This window comes from Oncorhynchus mykiss, chromosome 3 (assembly GCF_057628025.1).
Source record: "Oncorhynchus mykiss isolate SJ-2025 chromosome 3, ASM5762802v1, whole genome shotgun sequence".
NCBI lineage: Eukaryota > Metazoa > Chordata > Actinopteri > Salmoniformes > Salmonidae > Oncorhynchus > Oncorhynchus mykiss.
Window position 1 is genome coordinate 79,189,400 of NC_143024.1, and position 26,588 is coordinate 79,215,987.

Genomic DNA, 26,588 nt, shown 5'->3' on the forward strand with positions numbered 1-26,588 from the left:
TCATTGGATCAGTCTAAGACTTTGCACATACACTGCTGCCATCTAGTGGTCAAAATCTCAATTGCGCCTGAGCTGGAATAATACATTAGGGCCTCTCTCTTGCATTGCAAAGATGATGGTACAAAAAAAAAAAAAGCGATGAGACAAGATCGAAATTGGGGAGAAAAAGAGGGTAAAACATTTTTATGGTAAGAAAATAAGTTTCAATATTTTTCTGATTGATTTACAATATTATATAACAAGCATTTCGCCACACCCGCAACAACATCTGCTAAACATGTGTATGTGACCAATACAATTTTATTTGATTTAAAATATATAAATACCAAATGATCAAATAAGTGTCTACAGAATTTGTCCAAATGTAACTTGTCTTTAATATATTTTTACTGTGTCTCTCTGGTTTTGTTTATTATTTACTTTTCTGTTACGTGTGATATTTGTATATAGTTTTGTACCATGTTCCTGTAATGCAATAAAACATAATAATACAAACAAATATTTGAAATCCAACAGTTGTAATGGAAGGGTGGGGCTTGGGGCTGTGTCGTGTGGGTCTTTGACTGAGAAAGACACAGTGGAGAGCCAACCAGTAATAGCACAGCCTCCTTCATTATCGACGCATTGTGCCGACAACATCAAAGAACCATTCCAGACTCTGAAGTCAGGAGGACTTCGAGAGTTAGGTGTTAACCGTACTCAGATGCCAGTGTCTTTCTTTAAAATGTATATAAATTGGTTCGTGATTAAACAGATACATGAAGTTATTCTTATCACACCAACAGCATGTTATGGGCGGGGTCATGTCCCGCTGGGCGGTGCCCTCGCGCTGGACTTGTGCATGTTGACCACGCCCCTTCTGCATTTCGGAGAAGATGGCGTCGCAAGTACAGAGAGGAGTGCCTCTAAGTGCGGTAAGCATATTATGATATTTTACAGTATCTGTAATCTGTTGGAATTTGTATCTAGACGTAAATTGCTGTGCAGTAAACTTAGAAGTATGGTGATAGTCTTGTTGGTTCAATCGCATAATGTAATGTGTGTTTTGGAGCTAGCTAACGTTAGCTAGCTAGCCAATATCCTTTGGGAATGTTGATTGCCGTTAGCGCGTGCGATATTGATAACCCCCAGTCCCCATGCAAAATGGAACATCTTTTGACCAGCGGAGCTGGATATTTCTATCTTGTCGTTTGCTAGATAAATACAGAACTATTTCTGAACTTGGAGAAAATAGATACTTTGTAGAGGCGTTTCTCCTCATCTAATGTCATGCGGTGTTGTTGTGGTGACGTGCAATATTTTTCAGTGTCACACACGGAGTAGCCCAATGGCGCTCATCCACTATTGTCAAAAACGAGTTGCGTCGAGAGATTCGGAAATCCGGGAGATTGAATTGTGTTCAAATCAAAGCGCCAGATTGCCTAACGGGCGTGTTTTCACGGCGTTGTAAAGCAGATGGCAACCACCACGAAACAGCGTATGCGAACGTGAGTAGATTACGTTGAAAACAACGGTCGGCCATCTTGGACGCTGTCTCCAGTTCATAGCTATAATATATACCCCAGTGATTCCACTCCTCGGTCACAGTATGGTTGCTGTTGCTGCATCCAATTATCCTATGCCATTCAAATGGGGAAATAGTGTCTATTTTCATCCTTGCACAGGTCAGAAGTGCGAGATGTATAGCTTAACTTCACCACCATATAGCCAAGAATGACCATATTGACCCGGACATGCGTCTTATCTAATTTAAGACGATCCTTTAAGACTATCCTCTCCATGTCCCATGGGCTGTGCTTGGGGGAGCTTCTGAATCTACAGGCGTGTGTGTTTGACAGGAGGAGGAGGGGGGGGGGGGGTGTATTAAGATGGAGAGAGGTTTGTGTGTGAAGAAGATGGAGAGAGGTTTGTGTGTGAAGAAGATGGAGAGAGGTTTGTGTGAGATGAGTAAAGGCAGTGAGTATTGGGTGTGCTTTTCACACTTTAGACTCACATGATGTGGGGATGGACACATGTAGGTTAGTCAGTCAGGACATCAAGGGTTGTCAGTCATTTGAGAATGGAGTAGCCCTAACATAATGCTTCCTGAAGGAGGTGGTAATATACAACATTTTATCCCTTTAATGTCATCAACATAGGCTAACTCTACTCCTCCCTTAACAGCTCTGTCCCAAGTTCCTCCACACAAACTCCACCAGCCACACCTGGCCCTTCAGTGCGATCGCTGAATTAATAGGTGAGTCATCATCAGTCCTACTGTCCAGTCGCCAAGTTACCTGTGTCACCTGTCATAATTGTCCAATCGTTGTGTCCAACTGTGAGTCGTTAAATAATTACTATCCAATCACTGAGCATCATGGTGTTAAAATGGCTACTCTGTGGCAATGTTCTGCGCTCATTTTGTGACCTATTTTATCCTGCTGAGTGTCTCATTTTTGGATGGGATTCTTTTCCCATAACCACAGTGTTAATGGATGAGTCTTCTTTTTCCCCTTGGGGTAGACCTATAAATCAAATTGTATTGGTCACATACACATTTAGCAGATGTTATTGCGGGTGTAGCGAATTGCTTGTGTTTCTAGCTCCAACAGTTCAGTAACTAACAAGTAATATCTAACAATTTCACAACAATATACACAAATCTAAAGTAAAGGAATGAAGAAAATATACAAATATTTGGATGAGCATTGTCAGAGCAGCATAGACCAAGAGACAGTAGAATATAATTCAATAGAATACAGTATATACATATGAGATGAGTAATGCAAAATATGTAAACATTATTAAAGTGGCCAGTGAATCCAAGTCTACGTATATAGGGCAGCAGCCTCTAAGGTGCTTGTGGTGGCTATTTAACAGTCCGATGGCCTTGAGATAGAAGCTGTTTTTCAGTCTCTGTCCCAGCTTTGATGCACCTGTACTGACCTCTCCTTCTGGATAATAGTGGGGTGAACAGGCAGTGGCTCGGGTGGTTGTTGTCCTTGATTATCTTTTTGGCCTTCCTGTGACATCGGGTGCTGTAGGTGCCCTGGAGGGCAGGTAGTTTGCCCCCGGTGATGCATTGGGCAGACTTCACCACCCTCTGGAGAGCCCTGCGGTTGTGCGCGGTGCAGTTGCTGTACCAGGCGGTGATACAGCTGGATAGGATGCTCTCAATTGTGCATCTGTAGAAGTTGGTGCCAAGCCAGATTTCTTCAGCCTCCTGCGCTTGAAGAGGCGCTGTTGCACCTTTTTTACCACACTGTCTGTGTGGGTGGATCATTTCAGTTTGTCTGTGATGTGTACACCGAAGAACTTGAAGCTATCCACCTCCTCCATTGCGGTCCTGTTGATGTGGATAGGGTGGTGCTCCCTCCTGCTGTTTCCTGAAGTCCACGATCAGCTTCTTTTGTTGACGTTGAGTGAGAGGGTATTTTCCTGGCACCACACTCCCAGGGCCCTCACTCTCCTCCCCGTAGGCTGTCTCATCATTGTTGGTAATTAAGGCCTACTACTGTTGTCAACTGCAAACTTGATGATTGAGTTGGAGGTGTGCGTGGCCACGCAGTCATGGGTGAACAGGGAGTTTTTTACAAGATAAGTTTAATGCTAGCTAGCAATTTACCCTGACTTACTGCATTTGCGTAACAGGCAGTCTCCTTGTGGAGTGCAACGAGAGGCAGGTGGTTCTAGCGTTGGACTAGTTAACTGTAAGGTTGCAAGATTGGATCCCCCGAGCTGACATGGTGAAAATCGGTCGTTCTGCCCCTGAACGAGGCAGTTAACCCACCGTTCCTAGGCTGTCATTGAAAATGAGAATGTGTTCTTAACTGACTTGCCTAGTTAAATAAAACTGACTTTCCTAGTTAAATATACAGATTTCCAATTGTTATGAATACTTGAAATCTGCCCTAATTAATCTGTCATTCCAATTAATTGTTCAACCTCTAGTCTAGGGTGTAAGGTTAACGTGTAAGGTTCAGTTACCATTGTTCCTGTACCCAAAAAAGCGATGGTGGATATCTTAAAGCATGTGGGGACAGCAGATTGGGATAGGGAGAGATTGAATATGTCTGATAACACTCTGGCCAGCTTGTCTGCGCATGCACTGAGGACGCGGCTAGAGATACTGTCTGGTGCCGGCTGGGTGCAAGACGTCGGTGTCCACGACATGGCTAGTTTTCCCTTTGTAGTCCGATGGTTGTCTGTAGACCCTGCCACATACGTCTCGTGTCTGAGCTGTTGAATTGCGACTCCACTTGTCTCTGTACTGACATTTTACATGTTTGTTTGCATTACAGAGGGAATAACTACACTGTTTGTATTCGGCCATATTCCCAGTCGCCTTGCCATTTTTAAATGCGGTGGTTTGCTCTTTCATTTTTGTGCAAATGCTGCCATCTATCCACGGTTTGGGTAGGTTTTAATAGTTACTATGGGCACAACATTTCCTGTTAAACTCAGTCACCGTATCCATGTATTCGTCAATATTATTCTCACAGGTTACCCAGAAACAGATTTAAAGTGATAGTCCTATAGACGGACCCACAGCGGTCCGGTCCTGTCCCTGGGGATGTCTGTTTTCCAGAGTAGGGTTGCAACGGGAGGGAATATTCTCAGTAACTTTTAAAATGTACCAGTAATTACCCGTGACTTTGGAAACATTATGGAATTTTCATAACATGGAATGTAGCTTTTTAATGTATGCTACATGAAACCTATGCTGTATGACTACACACTGAAGAGCTAAAGATCTCTGAACCTACAGTGAGTGGGAATATAACATAATTGATGTTCAGTGAGTATCACTCTCTATTCAAATCACACTACGGAATATGCCGTTTTCTTTCCCCTGCCATGTCCTCCCCTCCTATACTCACTCTGCCTCTACCTTTCTACTACCGTTCTCCAGACTACTATAAAAAGTTATTGCTCTTGGCTGCTATGGCACAAAAACTACTCAAGATGGACAGAGAATGCTAAAGCTCTCTGAACCCTACAATGAGTGGGAATATAACCTAATGGAAGCTCAGACTATCATTCTAAATCTGTGTAATCCCCTGTCTCGCCCCTCCTCTCTACCTTTCTCCACTCTTCAAGTTGGCAGCCATAGATGTTGCATATAAGAACATTTTACCCATGCTGAGAAATAAGCCCTCTGCTAGGCTGCTCTGTCACACAAACTACCCGAGAGCGTCAGAAAAAGAGGGAATGCCAACACTCCGTAATGCCTCTGATACCCTAGACTGTTTGGGAATATAACTTAATGGGTGTTCAAGGTCCCCTTCCCTCCTCGGCTCGCCTTCCTCACTTCTCTTTGCATCTCATTGATTTGTTTTCGAATGACGTCATTGTGATCAGACCTTTTATATTTTCTGAACCATATTACCATAGTTTCTGACAATTAGCCTACAGTAGTAGTGTGTCTGGATGAGGCTTTTTATCCTTCGGGCTAGGCCTGTAGCCTATCCCACAGCAGTCCTGTCCCTGGGGTGGTCTTTTTCCACATGCACTTTCAGCCTCCATGATGATTAATCCCTTTGCCTTATCACTGGGCTCCAGGGTAACGTTTTAACCTGGTGGTACTGGTGCCACAAACTTTTACAGTTGATAGTACCAGCCCATGATTTGGTCGCACCATCCAAAGACATTCATCACGCAATAGAAATAATAGGAGTGATCATCTTGGGAAGGGATTGTAAGGTCAATCACATTGCTTTATTTAGAAGTGTGTGGTAGACTACTGGGATCGTTTTCAATAAACACGTTACATCTAACATGTCTAAGCAGGAATGCCTGATACAAGATATTTTGACATGCAATCTAATCCAGTGATTATCATGCATTTTTTTTACTGTCAAAATGGGGCTATAGAATTTTCTGTTTTTGGGGTTCAATAGAGATGATTTTTCCGTTATCTTTATGCACTAATATTACATATATGTGCGTAATTCAATTGGTGCTCATTCACCACCTGAGGAAGTGGAAACTGTAAACACATTAGCTAGATTGCTAACTCTAAATGTAACACCTACTGCTAGTAGCCATGTTAATCAAACAGTACATTTTAATGTGCTAAAAACACTTTTGTAATAGGTCTACTACCTACTCATCTCCAATGAGGCCTAGTGCACTCGCCATGGTATATGCACATTTCACATGCTCCACATTCAGAATATCTTGATTGTATAACTGTGTGCTTTGAGCTCAACATTGAGAGCTGAGAAATACAAATAATACCTACAGAAAGATGAGAAAACAAATTGTACCTATACCCGTGTCCCTCTCTTTAACATGGACAACAGTAGTTGCTTCCAAGGTTGTTTTTTCTTTGCAGTTACATTTCGAAATGTTATACAGTCAGAATGCATTTCTCAGGGCACACGGGGCGAGGCTTGCTCATTACAGCAGGTGGCCCCAGCGAAACAGGCACAGCAGGAGGGCAGACCATTTCATTAAAGGAGTCATGAGTATAATTGCAGTTTACTGTTTAACCAAGTCAATGTTTTATCTAGCCCAAAAATAGGACATGTAGATTGAGGTGACCAGGTAGAATGTGTAACCAATTAAAAATGTAACTCGCACAGATAGTTATAGGGTCAACTAAATGGTTGCCTTCTGGAGCCCTGCTTATCAGGCAGTGAGCCGTTTCTCAGGCAGGTCTCTGTTGCTGCAGTGCAGTCTGCCAGCCTGCAGTTTGTCTGCCAACCCAGTTTAGTATTCAGCCTGTCACCAGATACCGTCTCAGATGTCCATCACAGTTCTGTGCATGTCTCTGATACAGTTTCCTCCTATCACCATCAATCTCTCCTTCTCCATCTTTCTCTGTTGCAGTATCTCACATTCTTGATTTCCTTCAATACCCCTCACTTTTGCTAACCAATCCCACTCTTTCTCTCTCTTTGTACCTGGAGCAACAAAGGCGTAGGATATAGCAATATCTCTCATCAGCCTAGTGTTTCCCATCTACACACACTGCCAACCCCACCCTGCCAGTATGGCTTTGGAGAGGCCTTTGGATTCAAGCTTACTCCAGGCAATAATGGAGAGCAGAGGAGCTAGACAATAGAAGATAGTAGTACAAAGATGGCGGTAGGGATGAACATTTTGAAAAGGAGATGGATAGAGGGAGGGAGTGATTTTGAAGGTAGTTGATGGGAGAGGGAGACCAGACCACATGTTTGTGTTAGTCTAATGTTCCAGTAGTGTTTTGTGGATGTTGCATCTACGGCAGAGGCTGGGGTTGCATCCTCTGTGACAGCTGTCAAAGCCAGCCTGTTCTAATGGTCCACGTTGCACAAGCAACAAAGGAGGACATATTATATCTATCACACTTTACATTACACAGCTTTAATGTTATATTGGGTGTCTAAAACCCTGATGATATGTGGTAGTTTTCCACAGCATCAGCAACACAGATGGCAATGTGATTTGGCTTGTACTCCTATGCTGGTTTGGCGTGGATGTGTTGGCATTGGACAAATGGCTTGGGTGGTCTACTATAGTGGCAAACACTATGCAAGAGATTCGTTATTTGTAAAGTAACAGTGGAAAAATCAATATTTGTGGGAAAATGTCATTTCTGATTTATTCTGTTCATATTTCTCTATGGTTACAAATCCTTTATTTCCATGTCTTTTCCCCAGATAATGCCTATGATCCAGATGTCAATGCCAAGCAGTTCTGGATTGATAAGACCCAGTTCAAAGGCCAAGACTGCCTCATCTTCATGGACAATGGAAATGGGCTGGACTATGAAAAGATGCACAAGATGCTCAGGTATGGACAGTTCTCTGAACCATTACCACTACTTTAGCAGGGTGAATCAGGTTAGATAAAAGCCGGGACAAAAGTCCTGCAGAGAACACCCCCTTCGGGACCATCACGTGACATCCTGATGACACTGGTGAATGTCCTGAAAACGTCCTGACTCGGTCCTCCGTGACGTCCAGGGAATTTACAGAAGTCCTCCCAGAGAACATTCCCATGGGACCATCATGTAATGTCTTGACAACTGGAAAAACAAATGTTCAGAAAACGTCCTAAGGGACGTCCCCGGAACAAACCAGGGACAAGTAAAAAACAAATGAATGTCTGCTGTGCTATAAGAATGCAAGTTTCTGATTGATGTACATAGAAAACCACCATGTTTCTCTATCCTTCTCCCTCCTCAGTTTCGGTTACAGTGACAAGACAGTCATAAACGGCCAGCACCCGATTGGTCTCTACGGTAACGGTTTCAAGTCGGGGTCCATGCGTCTGGGACGAGACGCCATCGTGTTCTCCAAGTCTCTAGATGGAGACACCATGCATGTAGGCATGCTCTCACAGAGCTACCTGGCACAGATTAAAGCAGAGCAGATCATCGTACCCATTGTCTCCTTCCAACGCGTTGCACACAACCAGTATATCCTTCTATAGAGAGACTACACATACGCACTGCACATACACACACGTCATAGTGCTTAAACTGTCATCACCTTCAAACAGTTTGGACAGGTGGGACGGTGATCTATAGATGTACTTGTACACTGTGTCATTTTATAGTCTGTCGGTTGTATTGTCCCTGTGTGTGTTGTCCTTGACTTCTGCACTCCGTGTGAATGAGAAGCACAAGGCCAGTCTGCAGGACATCCTGTATTACTCTCTCTTTAAGACGGAGAACGAGCTGCTCACAGAGCTCAAAGCCATCAACTCCACTTGCTCCATGGGCTCTTCAGGAACACGCATCATCATCTGGAGCCTGCGCAGGTCAGACACACACACACACCTGGGTATTCTTCTCTTACACAGTCCGTATAAGGACATTTTCCCCTCTTTCTTTCTCCCTCGGCTATTGAGTTTCACTACGTGGAATTTACGTTCAAATGTTACTTCTCCTTTGGAACTGCCACTCTCTCAGCCATCAGATTTCTCCCTTGGTGGAATTGTAGGTTTCACTTTAGTTTTCTCCTTGAACATAATCAAAACCTAAAATTCCACCATTAGGGGTCGGCACAGAGGCCCTTTTTGAAGTATGGAGCATGTAAAACGGTTGAGTAGGAGTCTATACAGTAAGTGTTTATTTTTGTCCACAGGACATTAACAGGACAGACAGAATTTGATTTCACAACATCCAGTTACGACATCAGAATCCCGTTGGATGTGTTGGAGAGCACCAGTGAGCAATACAGGCGGTCGGAGCTGCTCACAAAACCAGAGAGTTACTACTCGCTACGTGTGAGTATTAGAATATTGACATTCCATACAGCATTTCTCACGACAGAGCGTAGCTTTAGCTAGATGTTTCCAAACTCGGTTTTGCCTAGCACTACACAACTGATTTTAAAATAATCGAAGCTTGATGATCAGTTGATTATTTGAATCAGCTGTGTAAAGCTTGGGCAAAAACCAACATTTGCAACCCTTGGGGTCCCCAGGACAGAGTTTGTAAACACTAGACATGTGCATTATCATTTGTATGTGTGAAATTTTATTTTTCTAGTGTTGTATTTTGATTGTTTATTGTATTCTCTCAATGTGCTGTTTGTGTGCTCAGGCATACTGCAGTATTCTGTACCTGAAGCCGCGTATGCAGATCGTCATTCGAGGGCAGAAAGTGAAGACTGAGCTCATCTCCAAGAGCCTGGCATACATCGCTAAGGACTATTACAAGCCCAACTTTGTGGTATCCTACCCCACGCAGGAGCCTCCGTGGATGGCTTTACTGTGTGTGTCCGTGTTTGTGTTTTCCTGTGCGTTCGTGTTGTCACATCCTCGAGACACTCATTTTGTTTTCTTTTGGGGGCAAAATAGAAATAGGAAGATATGGGTACTCTACATATAAGAAATACCATCAGCCACTGCCATAGACACAATACTTTTATAAGCTTGCGATAATAATCACCCACCTGTGTTTAACTAATATTAGTTGAATACATTCCATAGCTAGATTTTCATGTTCAACACAGTGATACAATATGGTCTTTTTCACAAAGGGGAGAGGATATGTCATCTTCTCTCCTTCCTGTTTGAGGCCTTAAGTCCTGTACCAGAACAGACGTATTCCCATCACGTTTGGGTACAACACCAAGAGCAAAGACCAATATGGCATCATGATGTACCACAAGAACCGCCTTATAAAACCTTATGAGCGAGTGGGCGTTCAACTCAAGGTAAAATAGTGTTTTTGTATGTTTGGGCGTGTGGATTGTGCATAAGAAAAATTGCCATCCATTGTGGTAATCGGATGCCTCGTCCTCCATCACTGACTCATAACCACCTCTACCCCCTTCAGGCCAACATCCAAGGTCTCGGGGTCATTGGGGTTATCGAGTGTAACTTTCTGGAGCCCACCCACAACAAGCAAGATTTTGACAATACCGACAAATACAGGTAAGAACTCTTACCGCATATAGTTGAAGAAGAGAGTTCTCCCTTCAAGAACACTTCCTGAAGAACCGTTTTCCATTCAATGAAACAAAACAATCTGACTGTTTTGCGGCCATCTGACCACATACTTTAAAGATGGTGTACTTTTAATAATTTAGCTGGATAAAGTGGCACTACGTGAACTGTCATAGTTTATTTCTTATTTTCTTTGTGCAGGAAAACCATCAACAACTTAGGGGTTAAGCTGGAGGACTACTGGAAAGAGATCCGCTTTAAAAGAGACAAAGAAGATCCTAACAGCACCGTACCAGTGGAAGACACCATGTAAGTAAAACACTCCTCCATCTTCCTTTCTCCTTTCCTCTGTGTCTCCATCCCTCCTCTAACTTGTTCCTCTGCGTACCTCTACCCCCATAGGAAGCGCCCGGACCAGAACTGGGTGCAATGTGACACCTGCCTGCGCTGGAGGAAGCTGCCAGATGGGATTGATTGCAGACTGCTCCCAGAGAAGTGGTTCTGCCACATGAATCCCGACCCCCAATTCAGGTGTGTCCCGAACCCACCTAGATTAAATGAACATGTTTATAAAGTGTTGTAACATGTTGTGTGACCCCAACCCCCCTCTGCCTTTGGGCCCCCTCGGTCTTTGTTTGTGTGCATGTCTACTTGCCTACCGGAGTGTATGTATTTGTGTGTGTACCTGTGTGTGTTGACGTTGCCGCGGCAGTATATAGGCATTCATTATCGCCTGCCTTTCCAGGAGCTGCATGGTAGAGGAAGAGCCTGAAGACTCCGATGATGACCAACCTTCATACCAGAAAACCTACAAGCAACAGTGAGAACCCAACCATCTACCATATACTTAAGCAATAAGGCACGAGGGGGAGTGGTATATGGCCAATATACCACGGCTAAGGGCTATTCTTATATATGATGCAATGCGGCGTGCTTGGATGCAGCCCTTAGCTGCTAAGGGTGCCTTATTGCTATTATAAACTGGTTACCGTGGTAATTAGAGCAGTTTAAAAAGAAATAAAATGTTTTGTCTTACCCGTGGTATACGTTCTGATATACCACGGCTGTCAGCCAATCAGCATTCAGGGCTCGAACCAACCAGTTTATAATGAACAATTAATGCTGCATCTAAAGATATTTTCAATGCAAAACTGTATATCTAGGCTATTTGCAGATAATTGACCTTAAGGCTGGAACATGCATCATTATTTTGTCTATGCATGGAGTGAGAAACCAACATTAGGCCTTCCGCAAAATGCGGTTAGATTGACAACAGTGCTTTGTGTGAGTTGTTGATGGAAGCAAAATAATGGCAACATATTTCCCATGCTGGTTCGTGGCACAAGTTGCTTGTGTTTTCATTATGCTGCGAGTTTTCCCACCACAGTAACGTTTGGTAGTTGCCAGGCCATTTATCCTAGTTCAAAACATTTTAATTCTACCACATGTTTTGCTGGACGCAGGTGATATCAAGTCTGTAGGTAGGCAGCCGCCTCTCTGTCCTAGTGGTGGCTGTTTAACAATCTGATGGCCTTGAGATAGAAGCTGTTTTTCAGTCTCTGTCCCAGCTTTGATGCACCTGTACTGACCTCGCCTTCGGGATGGTAGCGGGGGGAACAGGCAGTGGCTCCGGTGGTTATTGTTCTTGATGATCTTTTTGGCCTTTCTGTTACATCGGGTGTTGTAGGTGTCTTGAAGGGCAGGTAGTTTGCCCCCGGTTATGCGTTGTGCAGACCGCACCACCCTCTGGGGTGCGGTTGTGGACGATGCAGTTGCTGTACCAGGCGGTGATACAGTCCGAAAGGATGCTCTCAATTGTGCACCTGTAAAAGTTGGTGTGTTTTTTTGGTGACAAGCCACATTTTTTCAGCCTCGAGGTTGAAGAGGCGCTGCTGCGCCTTCTTCACCACAATGTTTGTGTGGGTGGACCATTTCAGTTTGTCTGTAAAATGTACACAGAGGAACTTAAAACTTTCCACCTTCTCCACTACTGTCCCGTCTGTGGATACGGGGGTGCTCCCTCTGCTGTTTACTGAAGTCCACGATAATCTCTTGTTTTGCTGACATTGAGTGACAAGTTATTTTCCTGACGCCACACTCCGACCGCCCTTACCTCAATGTAGGCTGTCTCGTCGTTATTGGTAATCAAGCCTACCATTGTAGTGTCGTCTACAAACTTTATGATTGAGTTGGACCTGTGCCTGGCCACGCAGTCATGGGTGAACAGGGAGTACATGTGGGAGCTGAGAACGCACCCTTGTGAGGCTCCAGTGTTGAGGATCAGCAGAGTGGAGTTGTTGGTCCGTCCCCCGTCAGGAAGCTCATGCTCTGAGGACGCGACTAGGGATGCCGTCTGGGCTGGCAGCCTTGCGAGGGTTAACACTTTTAAATGTTTTACTCACGTCTGCCACGGAGAAGGAGAGCCCCCAGTCTTTGGTAGCGGGCTGCGTCGGTGGCACTGTGTTGTTCTCAAAGCGCACTAAATAAGTTGTTTAATTTGTTTGGAAGCGAGACGTCGATGTCCAGGACGGGGCTGGTTTTCTTTTTGTAGTCCGTGATTGTCTGTAGACCCTGCCACATACGTCTCGTGTTTGAGCTGTTGAATTGCGACTCCACTTTGTCTCTATACAGACGCTTTGCTTGTTTGATTGCCTTACAGAGGGAATAACTACACTGTTTTTATTCGGCCATGTTTCCAATCGCCTTGCCACGATTAAATGCGGTGGTATGTGCTTTCAGTTTTGCGCGAATGCCACCATCCATCCACGGTTTTAGGTTTTAATAGTCACAGTGGGTAGAACATCTCCAATACACTTCCTTATAAACTCACTCACCGAGTCAGCGAATACGTCAATGTTATTGTCTGAGGCTACCCGGAACATATCCCAGTCCACGAGATCGAAGCATTCTTGAAGCGTGGAATCCGATTGGTCAGATCAGCGTTGGATAGACCTAAGCACGGGCGCTTCCTGTTTTAGTTTCTCTCTATAGGAGGGGAGCAACAAGATGGAGTCATGGTCGGATTTTCCGAAAGGAGGGCGGGAGAGGGCCTTGTATGCATCGCGGAAGTTAGGGTAGCAATGGTTGAGCGTGTTATTCACTCATGCACTGCAATTGATATGTTGATTTGAATTTAGGTAGCCTTGTTCTCAAATTAGCTTTGTTAAAATCCCCAGCTACAATAAATGCAGCCTCGGGAGATATGGTTTCCAGTTTGCATAAAGTCCAGGGAAGTTCCTTGATGGTCGTCTTAGTATCCGCTTGAGGGGAGATATACACGGCTGTGACGATATCCTAGGAGAGTTCTCTTGGGAGATAATGTGGTTGGCATTTGCTTGTGATAATTTTTAGGTCAGGTGAACAAAAGGACTTGAGTTCCTGTGTGTTACAATTACACCATGAGACATTAGTCATGAAACATACACCTCCGCCCTTCTTCTTACCGGAGAGATGTTTATTCCTGTCGGTGCGATGCACTGAAAATCCCGTTGGCTGTGTAGACTCTGACAGCATGTCCCCAGCTAGCCATGTTTCCGTGAAACAGAGTATGTTACGGTAATCCCGGATATCTTTTTGCAAAGCAACTCTTGCCTTGATTTGGTCTACTAGGGACTGGACGTTAGCGAGTAATATACTCTGGGTGGTGTAGCCTCACTAGAAACCTGCTCTGGCACCCTCTCTTCCAGCGGCGTTGTTTTGGGTCGGCCTCTGGGCTCTGCGTATACCGGTGACATTATTTGGTAACTGGTTAGATGCCGTTATGTATTTCAAAACTTAGTTGTAACTAGGTGTTGATAGCAACTGGCTGACCCACACAGTGCTAATGTAACGTTAGCAGGCTGGTAGGGCTAACAACCATACAAGCTGATTTGTAACAAGAAATTACATTTAAACCAGTAGTCATGAGTGCAAACGATTTGGTTTAATTTCCGACATTAATTTGACGTTCTAAGGAATTCTGATTTGGTTTTATGTAATACTTTCCATTTTTCAAGTTGAGGTAACTTTGCGTTGGGACTTTTGATGTGTATACTAATGCAAATCCATATGTTACATGTGGTTATGTTTATACTACCTACCCTTTAAACAGTGAATGAGCAGTGGCAAATTCAAGTACTTCCCATTCAAGCCTATGGAGCTTTTTTATTAACAATTAAAATGCTTATAGTTCAAAAAGTATATATGGTATCGAAATTCTGAATGCAAGAAATCTAAGTTAGGTAATTCTGCACGTGTGAACATTGGTTTGGAGTTGATAGCTTAAACAGTAAAATGATATTTTTTTTAGCATTCAAGCCTATGGGCCTTTTTGGCATTAAAAAGCATTGAGAGCTCATTTAAATGTTGTTGTAGTACAAAAAGTATAAATGCTATCAAAAAAAATGTCTCAAGCAATATAAGTTGGGGCAGCCTGTAGGTTTTAGAAGTTTGTTTCGTATTCATAACTTACATCGCTTAAGCTCTAGAGTGGATGGAAGAAATATAATTATAACTAGATGGTAACTTTACATGAAGTAAAGTTGTGGGGCTTGCTTTCTCTTTTAAAAGTATGTTTGTGGTAGTGGAAGAAGTAAAAAAAACATTTATCTACTATTAGAAGCAACGCAGTTACATATAGTCAGTTACATTTAGTAATATAATTGGTCTGGTTACTTTGATAAACTACTATCAACCTGATTTTAATTATGATTGTGGGGCAGTTAGATCACAAAAATGTCTGTCTGTAAAGAGTGTGCTGAGAGTCAAATCAAATCGAATGTATTTGTCACATACACATGGTTAGCAGATGTTAATGCGAGTGTAGCGAAATGCTTGTGCTTCTAGTTCCGACAATGCAGTAATAACCAACAAGTAATCTAACTAACAATTCCAAAACTACTGTCTTGTACACAGTGTAAGGGGATAAAGAATATGTACATAAGGATATATGAATGAGTGATGGTACAGAGCAGCATAGGCAAGATACAGTAGATGGTATCGAGTACAGTATATACATATGAGATGAGTAATGTAGGGTACGTAAACATTATATTAAGTAGCATTGTTTAAAGTGGCTGGTGATATATTTTTACATCAATTTCCACTATTAAAGTGGCTGGAGTTGAGTCAGTGTGTTGGTAGCAGCCACTCAATGTTAGTGGTTTAACAGTCTGATGGCCTTTAGATAGAAGCTGTTTTTTAGTCTCTCGGTCCCTGCTTTGATGCACCTGTACTGACCTCGCCTTCTGGATGATAGCGGGAAGCAAGTTCAGGGAGTGGGTGTTTAAATAAATGAAACAAACACGTAATTCTAACAACGCACCGACATGAAAACAAAGTCAATGACACCAGAGGAAAGAACCAAGGGGGGTGACAGATATAGGGAAGATAATCAAGGAGGTGAAGGAGTCCATCCAGGTAAGTGTCATGAGGCGCAGGAGCGTGAGACGATTGTGACAGGTATGCGGGATAATCAGCAGCCTGATGACCTAGAGGCCAGAGAGGGAGTACATGTGACAGTACCCCCTCCGACGCGTGGCTCCAGCTGCAGGACGCTGTCAAAGGGGACGAACCCGGGGTTCAGGAGCGGACCGGCACCCCTGCTGATGTGCAAGAACCTGTCACGCCAGCTGAGGCACGGGGAACCTGTCACGCCAGCTGAGGCACGGGGAACCTGTCACGCCAGCTGAGGCACGGGGAACCTGTCACGCCAGCTGAGGCACGGGGAACCTGTCACGCCAGCTGAGGCACGGGGAACCTGTCACGCCAGCTGAGGCACGGGGAACCTGTCACGCCAGCTGAGGCACGGGGAACCTGTCACGCCAGCTGAGGCACGGGGAACCTGTCACGCCAGCTGAGGCACGGGGAACCTGCCACGCCAGCTGAGGCACGGGGAACCTGCCACGCCAGCTGAGGCACGGGGAACCTGCCACGCCAGCTGAGGCACGGGGAACCTGCCACGCCAGCTGAGGCACGGGGAACCTGCCACGCCAGCTGAGGCACGGGGAACCTGCCACGCCAGCTGAGGCACGGGGAACCTGCCACGCCAGCTGAGGCACGGGGAACCTGCCACGCCAGCTGAGGCACGGGGAACCTGCCACGCCAGCTGAGGCACGGGGAACCTGCCACGTCAGCTGAGGTACGGGAACCTGTAGCAGTTCCCGGGCCCAACGTCATTACTCTGTCCATATACTTTTGGTCATGTAGTGTGTCAACCTTAATACATTGGATTGTGGGGCAATCGGATCACACATTTGATCAGAAATAACTACACTCTCACGACTACACTTTTTTAATACACTCCTAGAATACCACAGTATATGGAAAATGTGATAATAGAGTACAGGAGACAAGGAGGGATTGAAGTTTTAAATTAAAATTTTATCACAACGGTTTGGACAACAGCAGGATTTTCTTGAAGTTCTCTCTGGGCTGAATCGGGATCAGTGGGAAGAGGGACCCACTGACAGGATAAAGGCACCCATTCCCTCATAGCTCCTCTATCCCCAGGGGGATACACAAGTCGAGTCACTAGTTCAATTTCAATCTACTTTGAGTTATAAACAAAGCAAATTGATAGAATTTGCAGGAAATGTTCATGACATGATTTTGTCTGATTTACATAATCGGACAGGGACACAGAAGATTGTGTGACTTTTCCTTCAGACCTGTTAGGAAAGAAAAGTCTGTCAAATACTACATGTTCAAATACTATACTTTGAGAGTTTTCTCTAGCCTGCCTGGAGTGTCAGATGGCCAGGGTTTGCAATTTTGGGACTATTCTATTGGCCCATTAAGCCAGGCAAGCAAAAATAAAGTGTGTGTGTGGATACATGTAGTGATTCACACCTGTATCCCGAAGCCCTGGGCTAATGCAACCAGTGCTACGTTCTATCTAGAGCCCTGCATGGGCATGACTTTTTAGTGCAAGCCCTACCCAGGCCTGATTGCCGAACCCGAAATTAGAAATACAGTAACTTCCTTCATTAGTATCTATAGCTGATCGTCTCTGTCTGTCCCTAGCTCCCAGCGCTGCCCCATGCACTGTGAGTATCCGTAGTAACTGCTCCGTTTGGGCTGCTCAATGATGACACGAGAGAGCTGTAAGCTGACGTTAGCTAGCTACTTTTTGTCATTTTAAACAGCTGTAACTTTTAATTAAAATGTAAGTTTGTAAAAGTTCAGACAAAGTAGTTGATGCTGTTACTCAAACAATTGTCCTTTTTGATTGGTAACAGATCAATCTGTTCTGTTTCCAGATTTGAATAGCAGATAAGTAGACCAAGAAGTCATGCCCTCTAACTTGTTGGAAAAATGTTTAAATTTTCAGTTGTTTATATATCTTTGGCACGGTTAGTAAAACCACTATATTGATTGATCGGTAGAATATATTGTTGTTCTGATTTCAGATTTGAAAAGCAGAGAAGTAGCTAATTTGTGTCAATTTGCATTTACAGTGAATGGAATGTTAAGTGGTGTCACACTGGGACCTTTTAGAATGTTGAGGAAATTCCATAAAAGTGGATGGAGGACAAAAATAAGGACAAAAATCTTAACAATTTAAAAAGTATAAAAGATGTCAAAAAGTTGTATGTAAGCAACTCAATCCAAACGGTGTAAGAGGAGTAGCGTGCAAAAGAATAAGAAGTATGTCGAAGATTTCAAGTGGGGGACAAATTTTTTACAAACTGCTTCAGCAATTACACCTGACTGTTGACTTGACAGATGAATGTGCAAGTTCTCACTTCATTTTGCAACACAGTAGGCAAGGAGTTGACGTTGTACAGTCAGGTCCATTATTGGCACTCTTGATAAAGATGAACAAACAATTATGTATACAATAAATCAAAATACTGTGCTATATTGTTTTATTATTTTATATACATTGCTTAGAGAAAGAGATTTGTTTAACAAGTAATGATTTGTTCTAAAAAAGATAAGTTCACAAGTATTTGTACTCATAAAAATTCTTAATTCAGTCTACTTTTGTAAATTCATCTCAGTTTAAGGAACTGTATTGTGTGTGGCCTTTCGTGGCTTCCTGTTTCACTGGGGTATAAACATTAGGTAACATGCATGTAAATTCCCTGTCATCCATCACAATGGGAAAATGAATAGAACTCACAAACGAAAAAAGACATGGTTGTTGACCTTCATAAATCTGGCAATGGCAAAAAAAATACATACTACCTATTAGGGCAACAATTTAGAAGTGTAAAACCGTTGGAAGAGTGGTAAACTTGCCTAGTATTAGACGCATAGTGTATCTTGTCCCCACGCACAGTGAGGAAGATGGTTCAGGAGGCAAATAAAAGGACCAAAGTAGGAGAATTACAAAACTTTGTCACATTACCGGGTCACCACATCTCCAAATCTACAATTAGACGCCACCTCCATTCCAATAGGCTCTTTGGAATGGTTGCACGAAAAAGCCTTTATTGAGAGCAACAAACAAATGTACATGCCTAGAGTTTGATAAACAGCATTGCCCCTTGGATTGGAACCGGTGCTATGGTCAGATGACAGAGCTCTTTGGGCATGCACACCAGTCAGTGGTGGGTTTGGCAACAAAATAAGAATGCAGGTGCAGAAAATAACCTCATACCTACTGTAAAATATGGTGGTGGATCTTGGCTAAAATGTAAATGTTATGGTGCTATTTTGCTTCCACTGGTCCTGGGGCACTTGTTAAGGTCAACAGCATCATTAACTTTACCAAATACCAGGACATTTTAGCCACAAACCTGGTTGCCTCCCCTTGGAGGCTGAAACTTGGAGGCCGCAAGTGCAACTTCCAGCAAGACAATATCCCCAAGCACACATCAAAATCAAGAAATTGTTAATTGAAGACAAAATCAGTCTCCTGACTTGAACCCCATTGAAAACCTTTTGCTCATCTTTATCAAGGGTGCCAATCATTTCGAACCTGATAGGCGATTCCATAGAATGTGTATGATGTCAGCAGGTGAGATTAATGCCATTATGGCTTTTCATTTTCAATCAAATTAAACTGTGCTCTATTTCACAGTGAAAGGAACACCAAAATGCAGCAGGAGTGGAAACGACAACAGGTTAGCTTTTTCTGTGTGTGTCTGTCTGCCTGTCTATGTATGTGTCACACCCTGGTTCATGCCTACACATGATTTGTTCTACCTTGTATTTTGTGTACCCTGCCCAAACTACTTTGTTGTGTGTGTCCTAATGCCCGGCTCTGGTGTGTGTGTGTGTGTGTGTGTGTGTGTGTGTGTCAGTATGAAGATGAGCAGAAGAAGGCAGAGCGGATGCGGATCGCAGCGCTGGCTCGGCAGAACGAAGCTCTGAGGCGCCAACAGGAGGACCTGAAACTGCAGCTAATAAAGACATCGGTGGGTCTAGATATGTCATATAGCAGCACCTAGTACAGAGGCGAGGAGGACTAGCTAGTTGAATAAAAACAGCCAATACAGTCTTCCTACTCATGTCCTTCCTTTCCTCTGTCATTTGTAGAGCTTCAGGACAGCTGTACAGATGTCTCCAGCTTCTGCTCCCCCTACAGTCAGAGTTAATGTGAAGGCACCACTGAGCACTAGGGCTACCACAGCATCACCACTCAGTGCTAGGCCCAGATCATCTCCTCTCAGGATCTCTCCCCTCACTCAATCAGGTACGTCTACTGTGAACTGTGTATGTTATGTTGGTGGGGATGTTTTTGATAATGTAAGTGTTGATATAAATGTATCTCTCTCTTCATAGGGACCAGCCCTTCCTCCAACCACATGCCCATCATCTCTAGCGTGTGCTCTCTTTCAACCCCTCCAGCCCCTTCAACACCTTCAAGGTAGGGCCACTGTCTGAGTGGTAGTCTCTCTTCTCTTGTATGCTCTCTCTCGTTCTCTGTCTCTCCCGTAGTGTTTGTACTACATATCCTTGCCACAAGGGAGAGAGAAATTCTGTCAATAATCATTGTTATTTGTTTAATGGTGCATAATAAGCCCCCATATCCTCTGTAGAATGAAGAGAACATTGGCCATGACCTCTGAAAGGGACACCAAAAGACCCAGGGTGAACGGTTTCCACCAAAACACCTCTATGGGATCCGCATCAACGGCAGCAGAGACGAATGTGTCATCCCCATCAGTCATCATCCCGATTGACGATGACGATGATGAGATCACGGATGACGATGACATTGTTATCTTGGAGACCAACAGCACCCCTATTCCAAAGAAGGCAACCTTTGACATGGGCAAGGTAAAGTCAGAGAGTAGGGCTGTGGAAACCCCTTCTGGCACTGGCAACGTTAGGACCAATGGCATAGGAACAAGCTCCGTGGAAACGGGAACCGCAGCGACCAACCTCTCCCCTCTACCACCTTCCTCAGAGCAGATGAGCATCACCACCCAGACAGACATACAGGGTGACGTGAAGGATGAAGAGGAGGAGGAGCGAAAGAAAAAGGAGGAAGTGGAAAAGGAGAAGGAGAGAATAGAGAACTGGACAAAAGTGAAGAACAAAGAAGAGGACAACAAGAAGAAGGAGGAAAGAGATAGGAAGAGAACAGAACCAGGCCAATCCTCTGCAGGCCCATCCTCTGCAGGCCCCTCCACACCAGGCCCCTCCACACCAGGCCCCTCCACACCAGGCCCCTCCACACCAGGCCCCTCCACACCAAACCCCTCCACACCAGGCCCCTCCTCTGCAGGCCCGTCCTCTGCAGCCCCATCCACACCAGGCCCATCCACACCAGGCCCATCCTCTGCCGGCCCATCCTCTGCAGGCCCATTCTCTGCTGGCCCATCTGTCCCAGACCCATCAGACCTTCCTCGGATTGACTTCCGTAACCTGTCAGAGGCACAGGAGCAGCAAGATCAGCTGCTGGAGCTCATGCAGGCTGCAGCCCATGAGAGGGACCAGTTCAAGGAACAGGTCCACAAGCTGACCTGCCAGCTCCATGACCTGGAGGGCAGCATGCAGGAGCATTCCCGGGCCGCTGTGAAGAGAGAGCAATGCCACCTGGCATGTCAGACTGGAGCAGGGGATGGAGAACGAGAGCCGGCCGAGGGGAGTAAGGTCAGTGACCAGCTGGCTGTACAGGTAGACACTCTGCTCCAGGACCTCAGCAATGCCAACTGTGAACGTGACATGCTACGCTCCCAGGTGAGTGGCCATTTTATCCCCCCTACCTTTATAAGTATGCTGTTGATATTTTACCATACCGTGAAAAAGGCTAGTTTGATGGAAACCTGATGTACCAGGTGTGTGGAGGATGAAGAGGTGGTGATGGGGCAATGCATCATACTGTGTGTAAGTGAACATTAATCAGTTTGTCTATCTGATGTGGTTTCTTATCTTCCTCCGCATAATCATCTGCCGTCCATTCCCTTTTGTGTCCCTATCTACTCTCCCACCTCCAGGTGGAGGCTATGAAAGAGGAGAAGGGCAACCTCTTGTCCCAGTGTGAGACGCTGCAGCTGGACGTGGTGGAGCTGAGGAGGGAGAAACAAGAGTGGGAGAGAGAGAAAGAGGAGAGAGAGAAACAGGAGAGAGAAGCAGCTCAGGCTGCAGCTGCCCAGACAGAGAGGGGAGACGTAGCGGCCACTAGTGCTGCTAATGGCTCGACCTCGGAGGCACCCCAGACGTGAGGATAAGATTTTCACTTCTGTTTCCTTCAGTATTCCTGTATGGTCATCAGATCACCAGTTTGTTCAGAAAGTATTCATACCCCTAAACTTATTCCACCATTTGTTGTGTTACAGCCTGAATTCAAAATTGATGATTTTTTTTCCCCTTTCTCACCCACAGAATACCCTAACATGTTTTTAGACATTTTTGCACAATTATTATCTCCCATAGTGTTTACTACATATCCTTGCCACAAGGGAGAGAGAAATACAGAAATGTACATATTATTCACACCCAAGTCAATACATATTAGAATCATCTTTGGCAGTGATTACAGTTGAGTCTTTCTGGGTAAGTTTCTAAGAGCTTTGCACACATCTAAGAGCTTTGCACACCTGGATTGTACAATATTTGCAAATTATTGTTTTAAAAAAATCTTCAAACTCTGTCAAGTTGGTTGCTGATCATTACTAGACAGCCTTTGTAAGTCTTGCCATATATTTTCAAGCCACTTTAAGTTTATTGTCCTGCTGAAAGGTTCATTTTTCTCCCATTGTCTGTTAGAATGCAGACTGAACCAGATTTTTCTCTAGGATTTTGCCTGTGCTTAGCTCTATTCCGTTTTATCCTAAAATACTCTTTAGTTCTTGCCAAGGACAAGCATACCCATAACATGATGCAGCCACCACCATGCCTGGAAATATGAAGTGTGGTACTCAGTGATGTTTGTGTTGGATTTGCCCTAATCATAGCATTTTATTTTCAGGACAGAAACGGCCTTATTTGCGAACAGGATTCATGTTTTGGAATATTTTTTGTTCTGTACAGGCTTTCATCTCTTCACTCTGTCATTTAGGTTAGTATTGTGGAGTAACAATGTTGTTGAACCATCCTCAATTTTCTCCTATCACAGCCATTAAACTCTGTTTTAATGTCACCATTGGCCTCATGGTGAAATCCCTGAGCATTTTCCTTCCTCTCCGGCAACTGAGTGTATTGATACACCATCCAAAGTGTAATAACTTCATCATGCTTAAAGGGATATTCAATGTCTGCTTTTTTTAAAATGTATTTATACCCATCTACCAATAGGTTCCCTTCTTTGCGAGGCATTGGAAAACCTGGTCTTTGTGGTTGAATCTGTGTATGAAATTCACTGCTCAACTGAGGGATCTTACATATTATCTGTGGGGTACAGAGATGAGGTAGTCATTAAAAAAAACTATTACCTGACTTGTTAAGCACATTTTTTACTCCAGAACGTGTATATAGGCCTACCATAACAAAGGGGATTAATACTTATTGACTCAAGACATTTCAACTTTTCATTTTTTATTAATTTGTAAAAACATCATTCCACTTTGACATAATGGGGTATTGTGTTTAGGCCAGTGACAGTCTCAATTTAATCCATTTTAAATTCAGGCTGTAACACAACAAATTGTGGAAAAAGTCAAGGGGTGTGAATAGTTTCTGAAGGCACTGTACATGAACATCCTTTTTCTCTTTGTCTGTCTGTCTCTCAGGCTGAGGGAGCTTCGGAGGAGCATTGGTCGTCTCCTTGTCACGTTTGTTCCAGCGTTGGACCTTGAACAAGTCAACTACGACTGTCCAGTCATCGACGAGATCCTCCATCAGGTTCTTACTGATGTGGAGACGTTGGGGCCTGCGTAAGGGCCTGGGGCGGGATATGGATGGAGGGGTTGTCCTCCATCTAACTCTGTGAGGAGAGGCAGACCTGGAGATGGTCACAGAGACTTCCTGCCTCTCCTTTTACCTCTGCGTTTTTACACTTTTTAAATGTATTTTCTATGGATTTTTTACTAGTGAAAGAGGGAATGAACTGAAAAGTATTTATTTGTATTGCTGTACAAACACTTTTATATTGTTCCATGACCATGGTGGTACTTAATGATGCAACAAACAGTAAGCTATTTTGCACTGAAACTTTGGGGTTACTGAGTTCAACCTCTCCTTCTCACAAACACTTACTACTCCAATGTGGATGGAGGCTCTAGAATCATGTCAGTGTTCCGGGAAGATGTTTTTCTCTTCGATTACAGGTGACCACAGTGAACTTTCCTGGAATGATGTCAGGAACAGAGGAGTTTTCACTTGATGAGTTAAGGGACATAGTCTCCACCATGATCTGCTCTGTGGCTTGGTAGAAGGACTCCCTTCTCTCCCAAAACAGACATAGCCATCAGTTCTACATCGTTCCTAGATCAAGACAGATTAAGTTCAGTATTCAATGTTGCATTCACTCTTATGTGCTCATGTTCATTTATATGCTAAGAAATAATGAAGACTTTTTCACCCAAATCTTGAGTTAACATATATTTTTATTTTGTGTTGTATGTTTTATAACTAGGAGTATGATATCCATAACCTCTCTCCCCTCACTCTTGTCACACGTTTGTCTTATCAGAGTACTATCAATCCCTCTCTGTTCTTTTGAGCTGAGACTGATGTTTCTCTTGAAATAACAGGGTTTTTGCACTCCAGAGGATTTCAAACCTATTCCTACCTCTGGGACGCTAACAAAATTGTAAATTATTAATTAAAAGTTAAGGTCCAAATGCGGGAGATTGTAATGCAAGAGATGGGGGATGAGTCCAGAGAGGTGCAGTGCATTCAGACCCCTGGACTTTTTCCACGTTTTGTTACGTTACAGCCTTATTCTAAAATTGATTAAATAGTCCCCCCCGCCCTCATCGAGCTGCACACAATACCCCATAATGACAAAACAAAAACAGTTTTGCTCATTTATAAAAAATAAAACCTGATATGACATTTACATAAGTATTCAGACCCTTTGGCAGTGATTACAGCCTTGAGTCTTAGGTTTTTTACGTTACAAGCTTGGCACACCTGCATTTGGGGAGTTTCTCCCATTCTTCTCTGCAGATCCTCTCAAGCTCTGTCAGGTTGGATGGGCAGCGTTGCTGCACAGCTATTTTCAGGTCTCCAGAGATGTTCGATTGGGTTCAAGTCTGGGCTCTGGCTGGGCCACTCAAGGACATTCAGAGACCTGTCCCAAAGCCACTCCTATTTTGTTTTGGCTGTGTGCTTAGCATCATTGTCCTGTTTGAAGGTGAATCTTCACCCCAGTCTGAGGTCCTGAGTGCTCTGGAGCAGGTTTTTATCTGTACTTTGCTCTGTTCATCTTTCCCTCGATCCTGTCTAGTCTCCCAGTCTCTGTCGCTGAAAAACATCCCCACATCATGATGCTGCCACCAACATGCTTCACCGTAGGGATGGTGCCAGGTTTCCTCCAGGCGTGACGCTTACCATTCAAGCCAAGGAGTTCAATCTTGGTTTCATCAGACCAGATAATCTTGTTTCTCATGGACTTTAGGTGCCTTTTGGCAAACTCCAAGCGGGCTGTCATGTGCCTTTTACTGAGGAGTGGCTTCCATCTGGCCACTTTACCATAAAGGCCTGATTGGTGAAGTGCTGCAGAGATGGTTGTCTTTCTGGAAGGTTCTCCCATCTCAACAGAGTAACTCTAGAGCTCTGTCAGTGACCATCAGGTTCTTGGTCACCTCCCTGACCAAGGGCTTTCTCCCCCAATTGCTCAGTTTGGCCGGGCGGCCAGCTTGAGGAAGAGTCGTGGTGGATCCTAACTTCTTCCATTTAAGAATGGAGGAGGCCACTGTGTTCTTGGGGCCCTTCAATGCTGCAGAAATTTTTGGTACCCTTCCCCAGGTTTGTGCCTCGACACAATCCATTCTTGTAGCTCTACGGACAATTCCCTCGACCTCACGGCTTGGTTTTTTCTCTGACAGGCACTGTCAACTGTGGAACCTTATAGACAGGTGTGTGCCTTTCCAAATCATGTCCAATCAAATGAATTTACCCCCAGCTGGACTCCCAAGTTGTTGAAACATCAAGGATGATCAATGGAAACCGGATGTCCCTGAGCTCAATTTCAAGTGTCATTGCGAAAGAGTCTGAATACTTACGTAAATAAGGTATTTTTATTTTTAATAAATGAGCAAAAATGTCAACCTGTTTTTGCTTTGTCGATATGGGGTATTGTGTGTAGATTGCTGAGGAAAAATATTTATTTTATCCATTTTAGAATAAGGCTGTAATGTAAAGAAAAATGTGGAAAACGTCAAGTGGTCTGAATACTTTCTGAAAGCACTGTATTTCAAAGCAGGATCAAATTGATAGCCAGCTCAAACCACTCCAAACTTTCTATTTCATGAAGAAAGATTGACTCATTGAGGTCGTGCAACTGACTCAATATCTTCAATGATCCATATTTAACTGAACCTTTTTATTAATTAACTGGAAAATCAGCAGCTATATCTGGAATGTTTATCAAAGTTAACTGGTTAATTTATTGATTTGTGATTTATCCCTCAATTGGGATTAGAGAGTGGGAATGTGCTTTGTTTTCTCGACACGAGGGAATTTTGGTTGTCCTTTTAGCAATGCAACTGTCCCGGATGTATTATTTCTTTTAAAAATATATTTATTTTTTTCACTGTTCCAGCGATGCGTTGACTTTTTTTTCAATGTATAGCCTCTACAAAAGATACATTACCAACATTGCTTCTAAAAGTATGCAATGAAAAAAAGAGACCTTGAAATCCCAATAACATTTACTGACTAACGAATCCTCTGTCACTTTC

At 43.8% G+C, this 26,588-nt stretch overlaps 1 protein-coding gene across 2 annotated transcripts; it reads left to right on the plus strand.

Moving 5' to 3' along the window:
* The first annotated feature begins 841 nt into the window (after positions 1 to 841).
* Positions 842 to 26,445, plus strand: LOC110520447 (uncharacterized). Of its 2 annotated transcripts, XR_016494818.1 has the most exons (20): positions 842 to 914; positions 2,164 to 2,236; positions 7,626 to 7,758; positions 8,154 to 8,386; positions 8,574 to 8,730; positions 9,057 to 9,198; positions 9,518 to 9,646; positions 10,014 to 10,133; positions 10,256 to 10,353; positions 10,567 to 10,674; positions 10,768 to 10,896; positions 11,111 to 11,185; positions 19,373 to 19,415; positions 19,596 to 19,709; positions 19,831 to 19,987; positions 20,077 to 20,161; positions 20,334 to 21,480; positions 21,579 to 21,627; positions 21,738 to 21,961; positions 23,472 to 24,267. XR_016494818.1 is itself a non-coding variant. In XM_036974999.2 (19 exons), exons 1-19 carry the CDS (start codon positions 876 to 878, stop codon positions 23,617 to 23,619), a joined length of 3,354 nt encoding a protein of 1,117 aa, XP_036830894.2. In that variant the 5' UTR covers positions 842 to 875; the 3' UTR covers positions 23,620 to 26,445. The 2 variants fall into 2 exon arrangements, 1 of the variants encoding a protein (XP_036830894.2); XM_036974999.2 differs by lacking the exon at positions 21,579 to 21,627 and having other exon boundaries at positions 23,472 to 26,445.
* Positions 26,446 to 26,588: the final 143 nt, after the last annotated feature.